The sequence below is a fragment of the Phragmites australis genome, chromosome 4 (assembly GCF_958298935.1).
Source record: "Phragmites australis chromosome 4, lpPhrAust1.1, whole genome shotgun sequence".
Taxonomy (NCBI): domain Eukaryota; kingdom Viridiplantae; phylum Streptophyta; class Magnoliopsida; order Poales; family Poaceae; genus Phragmites; species Phragmites australis.
Window position 1 is genome coordinate 3086068 of NC_084924.1, and position 8724 is coordinate 3094791.

General features: G+C 43.4%; 2 protein-coding genes across 2 annotated transcripts; both read left to right on the plus strand.

Moving 5' to 3' along the window:
- Positions 1 to 2960: 2960 nt before the first annotated feature.
- On the plus strand, positions 2961 to 5032 carry LOC133915237 (thioredoxin H2-2-like). The gene is made up of 3 exons (XM_062358316.1): positions 2961 to 3254; positions 3353 to 3475; positions 4715 to 5032. Exons 1-3 carry the CDS (start codon positions 3126 to 3128, stop codon positions 4859 to 4861), a joined length of 399 nt encoding a protein of 132 aa, XP_062214300.1. The 5' UTR covers positions 2961 to 3125; the 3' UTR covers positions 4862 to 5032.
- Positions 5033 to 5669: 637 nt separating this feature from the next.
- On the plus strand, positions 5670 to 8290 carry LOC133915236 (uncharacterized). Its single transcript, XM_062358315.1, has 2 exons — positions 5670 to 6505; positions 7701 to 8290. The coding sequence occupies exons 1-2, from the start codon at positions 5811 to 5813 to the stop codon at positions 8110 to 8112; spliced, it is 1107 nt and encodes a 368-aa protein (XP_062214299.1). The 5' UTR covers positions 5670 to 5810; the 3' UTR covers positions 8113 to 8290.
- The last annotated feature ends 434 nt before the right edge of the window (positions 8291 to 8724 follow it).

An 8724-nucleotide genomic window follows, 5' to 3' on the forward strand; every position in this document is an offset into this window, starting at 1 on the left:
CAAGCTTCTCAGTTTTAGTTCATTTTTCTCAGAAACAACATTCTATCTTCTCCAGAAGCCACTTCTCCAGAATCTCGTTTGTTCTGCCTTCTACCTTCTGACTTCTAGTAGCAGCAGAAGCAGAACCAGAAACAGGAAACAAACAGTGCTTAAAGCTAAGAAGCTCGCTGAGATACGCTTCTCTAAGAAGCTATATGCTAAGAAGCCAAAATTTTATTGTAAAAAGGCAATAAACTATTTTCAAAAGCAGCTTTTCAGACAAGCCAAAAGTATAACTTTTCATAAAAGCCTAAAAGCAGAAGCTCAAACAAACAGGTCATAAGACCCTGTTTGTTTTCTGCTTCTATTGCTATCAGAAACCAGAACAAACGGGGTTCTGGAGAAACCCAAAGTCTGCTTCTAAAAAAATGAACTAAGGACCTCTTTGTTTCAGGCTACTTATGGCTTCTGCTTCTGTCATAAGCCCAGAAGCCAAAAGCCCAAATAGACGAGTTTGCTGAAAAGTGACTTCTAGAGAAGCCAGAAGTCTGCTTCTGAGGAAATGAACTAGAAGCTGAGAGTCTAGTTGAGAGTAGCTTTTCTGAGAAGTAGTGTGCTGAGAAGTCAAAAAATTATTGTAAAATTCAACAGCTAAAATCTAAAAGTAGCTTTTCAGAAAAGTCAAAAGTACAGCTTTTCAAAGAAGTTAGAAGCAGAAGCCCAAATAAAGTTTGTTTCCTGCTTCTGGTTCTGCTGTTGATAGAAGCCAGAAGCCAGAACAAACGGAGTTCTGGAGAAGTGGCTTCTGGAAAAGCCAGAAGCCTACTTTTGAGAAAAATAAACTAAAACTGAGAAGCTCGCTGAGAGACACTTTTCTGAAAAGCTACGTGCTGAGAAGCCAAAAATTTGTTGTAGAAGCCAACATCTATTTCCAAAAATAACTTTTTAGACAAGCCAAAAGCACAACTTTTCAGAAAAGCCCAAAAATAGAAGCCCAAACAAACATGCTCTAAAGCTGAGAAGCTCGCTGAGAGACGTTTTTCTAAGAAGCTATATGTCGAGAAGCCAAAATTTTGTTATAGAAGCCAACAAATTATTTTCAAAAGCAACTTTTTAGACAAGTCAAAATCACATCTTTTTATAAAAGCCCAAAAGCAGAAGACCAAACAAACAGGCCCTAAGGCCCTGTTTGTTTACTGCTTCTGGTTCTGGTTCTGCTGTTGCTAGAAGTTAGAAGTCAGAACAAACGAGGTTCTGGAGAAATAACTTCTGAAGAAGCAAGAAACATGTTTCTGAGAAAAATAAACTAAAGCTAAGAAGCTCGTAGAGAGATGTTTTTACGAGAAACCAAAAAATTATTATAGAAGATAACAGTCTATTTCTAAAATCAGCTTTTCAGACAAGCTTAAAGCATAACTTTTCAGAAAAGCCCAAACAAACAGGCCCTAAAGTCAAAATCCGGAGACCCGCACGATCCGAGGCAGGGTTTGTTCGGCAGAGTTTCATATAAGAATTTTTAGATTTGGATATTCCTAGCTTTAAAATATTTTGGAGCTAAAGTTATAAGTAAATTGAGAATATTTAAGTAAGTCATCTTATTTGTATTTTAGATTAGAAATAATTATTTAAACTATTTTATTTTAGCTTATAAATTTCAGATCATGTATAATGTTCTATTTTGTTTTAGCTTTTGATTTTGGACCTAGAATTAAAAGATGAAGCAAATAGAATGATTCTGTAAAGTGAATATGAGAATCAAAATCTGGTTTTATAACTAGAATGTAAATTTTGGTTTGAAAGTGGTTTTGTGGATTCTGGGTGATGATATGAGATTGACAACAGGATATATAACTAGAATGTGCAGTTTACGTTGCGTCTAGCCATTTAGCGAGCCTGTTTCTCCCCGCACGTGCCCCGGTTGAGCCAACCTCCCTCCCGCGCGCTCTCAGACCGAGCCTTCCTTCCTCTCGCGCGCCCTCGACTGAGCCTTCCTCCCTCCAATGCGCTCCCGACCAAGCCAGGAGTTACGTCTATGTAAGTCACCAGTTGCGCTTTGTGCTATATTGTAGTTACTAGTATTTGGTATATTGTGTTTATAGTAACTGGTATACTGTGTTGATAGTAACTGATATACTATGTTTATAGTAACTAGTATACTGTATCGATATTAACTGATATATTGTGTTTGTTGATATACTATGTGTTCAAAATCCTGAATGTTTTGATCGTAACCGGTGTATTATCCCGGTAGTAACTACATTATCTCGCACGTTGCAATTGCCCTGCCTTTGATGTTGCAGTTGCCCTGCCTTTTGATCGTAACCGGTATACTATCTCGGTAGTAACTGGTATACTGTGTTGGTAGTAACTACACTGCCTTGTATGTTGCACCTGCGCTGCCTTTGATGTTGCAACTGCCCTACCTTTTGATCGTAATCGGTGTACTATTCCGGTAGTAATTGGCCTCACGAGTCTAAAATTTCATCAAAATATAGCCTTTATAGATCTTATTTTGTTAAGTGTATTTTTTCAACAATATGTTTCAAACGGATCGAAAATCGGATATGTGGTTTTAGAAATATTATATTTTAACTATTCGAATCAACCAAAAAAAAATCTCCCGCATACATACTCCGGTGGGTGGGATGGACGTGTATGTGGTTGTAACTGATTTGCTTAGCGGATTGTAACTAATAGTTTTTGGAGTTGCAACTGAGGCTGCGCGAGAAGAAGCTGGCTCGGTGACCGTAGTGACGCAGTGCAAGTGTAAGCGTAGAATAGACTTGCTGTGTATATATATATCAATTGTAGAGAATCAACTTTAATCTCATATCAATTGTAGAGAATCAACTTCATTCACTCTAATCTCATATCAATTGTAGAGAATCAACTTTATAAAATTCAAAATCTAAAATCAGTTTTTTTTCAAAAACCACAACTGAAACAAGCACACACTAAATCCATAGGATGGAGCTGTGACAAACAGCCCTGGTTGCGAAAGAAGTTTTCCCTGGCTTCACCGTTGTGCGGCGCGGCGCCTATTTCTTCACCTCACGAGGGAACCACCGCTCAAGACGACCACGAGTAGTAGCCAGCAGGAAGGGAAGAAGCAGCAACCAACACACAAGCAAAGCGAGCGAAGCAAGATGGGCTCCTTCTTCTCGAGCTTCTTGCCGGCCGCCCCCGCCGACGACCCCGACTCCGCCGTCGTCGCCGCCCACTCCAAGGCCACCTGGGACGAGCAGTGGGAGGCCCACAAGAGCGCCGCCAAGCTGGTCAACGCCTACCCTCCCGCCTCCGTTCCTCTTTCTTTCTCTCTGCTGCTGCTAAGGCCTGCCTGGATCTGAATTTTTCTTTGCTTGCTGTGCTGAAGCTGGTGATCGACTTCTCGGCGTCCTGGTGCGGGCCGTGCCGCTTCATCGAGCCGTCTTTCAAGGAGATGGCCTCACGCTTCACCGACGCCATCTTCGTCAAGATCGACGTCGACGAGCTCTCGGTGCGCCTCCTGCAACCTGCAGCCTCTTATGATCTATTTTTCCTCCCTATTTGCGTTTGTCTGGCTCTTCACAATCTCGGAGGCAAATCAGTAGCTGACATGCGAGAAATAATCAGCAAGAGCTCGCCCAAATTTGTTCACAACACTAATTTGGCTCCTATTTTGGGCTAGGGGGAAAGGTTCTGATTTAGTATGATATGATCTTGTAGTAGCATTTACAGTATCTTGTAGCAGTGTGGAGAATTGAGTGAATTCGGTCCTAAGTTATCCCCAATCCTCCAGATGTTCCAATATAGCTGTGGGGAAATCGAGCTCAGTTCTACTAGTCTGGGAATCCAGATGCATCCTTGTGTTAAGTGAGAATGACTATGTTAAATTGTAACGAGTTTGACTATTGAGGGTAGCAATTAAGGAAGCTAGCTGCTCGAGCACTAGAATTAGATCCAAGGTTTACCGTGGAGTGTGTACTCACCTTTATGTACTAAAACCAGTAGTATTTATTGATGCCGTTTTAAGAGTTCGTTCCGGTAGGACCAAATCAAGAAGAGAGGACTTATGCAGGCCTGATCGTTATAAATTTCGAACACATGGTGCATATGTTTTTGTCCTTGCCAGCCTGAAAGGTATGATATAGGCCATCTGAAATCTGATATGGTTCCATAACTAGTATAGCCTATTCGTGATTTACGTACAGGGACTTGATTAGGACCAAAACTAGTAATTTGGTCAAGTTCAGCCTCAAATAATGCAATGTCTTATCATATTCATAGCTAAAAACAGTGTTTTCTTCCACCTGAATGTGACGTATTATGTTATGTCTAAGCGTTGATGCTAAGGTGCTAAAGAAATCACCGGTTAGATTGAAGGTTTCATGGAACTGTACTTGTATGGATGAATTGCATGCATCTGATTTATCAAGTTGCAAGGAGATACTAAAATATAGTACTCTTTGTTTTCTTTGTTGATATGAAAATTTTAGCTGAAGGCATCTGAATTGTATGCATACGAGTGAAAAATTTAGCTGAAGGCATCTGAATTGTATGCATACGAGTGAAAAATTTAGCTGAAGGCATCTGAATTGTATGCATACGAGGAATTGTATCCACGCTCGGGAGCATAAAACAAAGATTGATTCATATAGCTCAAGGCAGCTTTAGAAATTCCTTCACGAGGCTGCCAGGGCAGTTTACACATTCAACACATACTGTTTCTAATTGGTGATGCATTGGAATTTCGCAGGAGGTCGCGAGGACATGGAAGGTAGAGGCCATGCCAACATTTGTACTAGTCAAGGATGGGAAGGAGGTGAGCCGTGTAGTCGGCGCTAAGAAGGACGAGCTCGAGAGGAAGATCGGCATGTTCATCTCATCATCTTCCTCATCCTAACTTAGTACCAGTTTCTGATTTTTCTCTCAAATGGTAGGAGGCTCGTGTGGGGCGCCCAGGTTGAAATGTCATGTCATGTCTCGCAAGATTGTTGTGAAGTGAGAATAATCGTGCCCGGGCTAATAAAGCTTCTGAAACTTGCAATGTGAATGTGTCTGCCTGTTCTGTTTACTTGATGTCTATGACTCATATGAATTCGATGCATGGGTTTCAGAATTGAAACAAAGCTGGAGGTGATGATGCTGTGCTGGTAGTTTCTGTTGGTGTGATCTCGGCTAACCGACTCCGAGACTTAAGGGGGCATAACCCTCACCCACGTGCCCTGATCAGAGACGCAACCAACTAATAATTACGTCTTATTTCGTGCGCGTTTTGCCTCACCCCAATTCCTAACTGATCCTAAGGGCGTTGACAACAGAGCGAATGCCGACGCCGTACATCACGTCACCGGCCGCCACACCTACACCGACAGCGTCATCACCGTCGGCTTCTCCCCGTGCGCGATCTACGCCGCTGCTTTGCCCCGACGGGTCTTCAAGCTCCAATGGCGTCTTCCGGCTCGGGTTAGCAATCACGCTTCCGCATTCTAATGGGTGTTCAATATTGTGGGCTAGCAATTACGTTGCCTAGATGAAGTTGAGGCCTAACAGCGTCTGCTTGGCGAAACACCGGGTCTCATGTGTTTTGGTGAGTTTCGAACAAATTTCGTTAACGTGTTTCAACTTCACGGGTAGATTCGCGTGTTTTCGGCGATTTTATCGAGTATTTTGGCTGATTTTCACCTAGTTTTGGGTTCAAGCACATCATGTGCGTTTCACTCTATTTTAACTCAGTTTCGAATGTTCCATGCGAGTTCGCCTCGGTGTCGAATGAGTTTCGCGTGTTTTCAAGCTAGCTCGGCTCCACAGGGCCCAGCCGCACTCCCAGAGCCCACTGGCAGGTGGTCCCCATGTTCCGCGACCCCACCTCCCAGCGTAACAAGCCAGAACCCCCTCGTCCGGTGCCTCCCATGGCGCGAGCAGCCTCGGTCTCTCCTCCGACGACGCCTCGCTACCACCGGAATCAACCGATCCAAAGCTCCAAGCTCAATCCAATCCACGAGGGCATCGCAATGGCCATGGCGTCATCGGTTCTCGCTGCTGCAGCCTCGCCCCCGCCGACATCGTGTAGATGGAAGCCTCTTCCTGCGGCTCATCCACCAGCAAACCCCTCCCCCGCCCTGCGCCTGCTGTCGCCCGCTTGTCCTCTCCGGACTTCTCCCATCCCCCGCAATTCTTGCGCCGGCTCTGCCGTCGCGAGGGCACCGTGTGCGGCGGCGGTAGTAGGTGGCGTCAAGGCTGATGTCACGGGGCGGGAGGCGCCCAACTGGGATGTTCTGAAGCGGGCGGCGCTGTTCGCGCTGGGCTGCTGTGCTGCCGCCGCCGTGCTCGGCTGCGGCGCTGCGCGGGCTGCGGTGGAGGACTCAATCAGGGCGTCCGGGTTCGGGCTGCGGGTGGCGTCGTCGCTGCGGAGGCTGGGGTGGCCCGACGACGCCGTCGTGTTCGCGCTCGCGACGCTGCCGGTGATCGAGCTACGGGGGGCGATCCCGGTCGGGTACTGGATGCGGCTCCACCCCGTCCGCCTCACCGTCCTATCCGTTCTTGGGTTTGTTTCGCTCCCTCTATTCTCTGGTGCTATTGTTTGCTCCTTTTGGTGAATGCTAGCGTTTGCCCAATAGGTGTTCGACGAATTGCGGGCTTCCCTGTGGAACAGGAATTACACTTCAAATAGCACGCAATACCAATTCATACTGTTGCATATATGTTCGTTGTTCAAAGCAATGTCTTGAATAAAACTAGTTTAACATTTTTGGCTCTTGGCTTATCTTTAAGCTAACACAATGAAATTCACACGGTAGGAATAGACAGTTAGTTTGGTAAATTCATAAATGTGGCGAATGCTAGTCTTTGCCAAATATGTGTTCGATGATTTGCCAGTTCCCCTGTGACACAGGGACAGGGATTACATGTCCAATAGCACCTAGTTCCAATACATACTGCTGGATTTATGTTTATTGTTCTGAAACTAATGTCTAGAATAAAACTAGTTAACATTTTGGCATCTGGCTTATCTTTAAGCTAACTAAACGAAATTCACACATTATGATCAGTCACATAGTTTGGTAAGTCCATGAATCAAAATTTTGTGTAAAATACAAACATTGCGATAAATTAGGGTACTAGCTTAACTTACCTGCGCTGGACATTGAACTATGCATAGTCGAATTAGTGATGAAATGGATTGTCTATGTTGGAAATTGGAAAATGGTAACTACCATGACATGCAAACCAAATAAAGATAAATATATGCTCACTCATTTTAGTCAGTGTTTAACTGAATGTTGTAGTTAACCAAAGGCCATCTCCAGAACAATTTACCTATTATCTTCGTGTATGCCTAGGAAATGCTCCGGATCATATGTAATCGTATATCTACAATCTTTGAATAAATTGCCGAGATTTGAGGGTGATGACACTTGATTACTGATTTAAATTTGCACTCCCTACAAGGGAATATAAATAATTGCAACGAAAACATGAGATGTGGGAGCAAGGGACTGAAGAAAAACTAGCGAGTATAAGTTAATTAGTTTGTAGCTTATTCAACATTTGACTGATTAGTTCTTACGTGGTTGTAAGTGATGCCAGATAATGTTTGGGTGATGTTTATACTCTGTTTTCAGTGACACATCCAAAATGGGAACTACATGTTGTCATAGTAGTACAAAACACTGTTGCTTCTCTTCAGAAAATACTTCCTGATAGATATACTGAACTTGACTTCTCTTGTCTTTCTCCAGGAACATGGTGCCTGTGCCATTCATCATACTCTACCTCAAAAAACTTGCGGCTTTTCTCTCCCGAAGAAGTGCCTCTGCAACCCGAGTTATGGACCTCCTCTTTGAGCGGGCACGACGGAAGGCTGCTCCTGTTGAGGAATTCCAATGGCTTGGTTTGATGTTGTTTGTTGCCATTCCGTTTCCAGGAACAGGAGCATGGACGGGGGCAATCATTGCATCTGTCTTAGGCATGCCGTTCTGGTCAGGTTTCTCGGCAAATTTTGTGGGAGTCGTCCTAGCAGGGCTGCTAGTAAATTTACTCATGAATCTTGGTCTGAAATATGCCATTATCACTGGAGTAGTTTTGTTCTTTATATCAACTATCATGTGGAGTGTCCTTCGGTCCCTCAAGAAGTCAGTGAATGCCAAATGATGTAATGAGTCTCCATCAAATTGTTTCTGATGCCTTCAGAGTTTTAGTTTCAAGTTTTTTTTTGTTTTTGTTTGAAACGAACCAGTTTCAAGAGTTTGACCCTTGTGTGGGAAGTGCAGTTGTAAAATACTCCTTATTTCTTCTTCGTTTTGCCTGTCTATGCAGAATAAACTCTCAAGTGATATAATCTTTGCAGCTGTTCATCCAGTGATTTCGGTACTTACTCCTGATGTAACTTGACTTCCTTCAGTTTATTATACAGCAGTGTAGTACTATAGTAGAGTAACTGTAGGAGTGCTACATCATTTTCATCAAGCTTCCATTTTTCTTTTCTGTTGGATATCTGCTAGAGATTACATTGAAGTTAAGCACTTGATCATAAACTTGTATACAGCTTGGATAATTGTGAATATGGATCTTCAAGGAGGGGAAGTTTGAGGAAATGAGCCTTGAAAGTTCCTTTTGGTAACAACTGTAGGTACTCTAGTGCTCTAGGATTGGGTTTCACCCACTTGAATTTTTTTTATCAATCTAAACATGTACACGGAGCAGGGAGGAAATAATATCCACAAACTTGCGTTGATGAAATCTATAGGATTGGGTAGTTTTTTA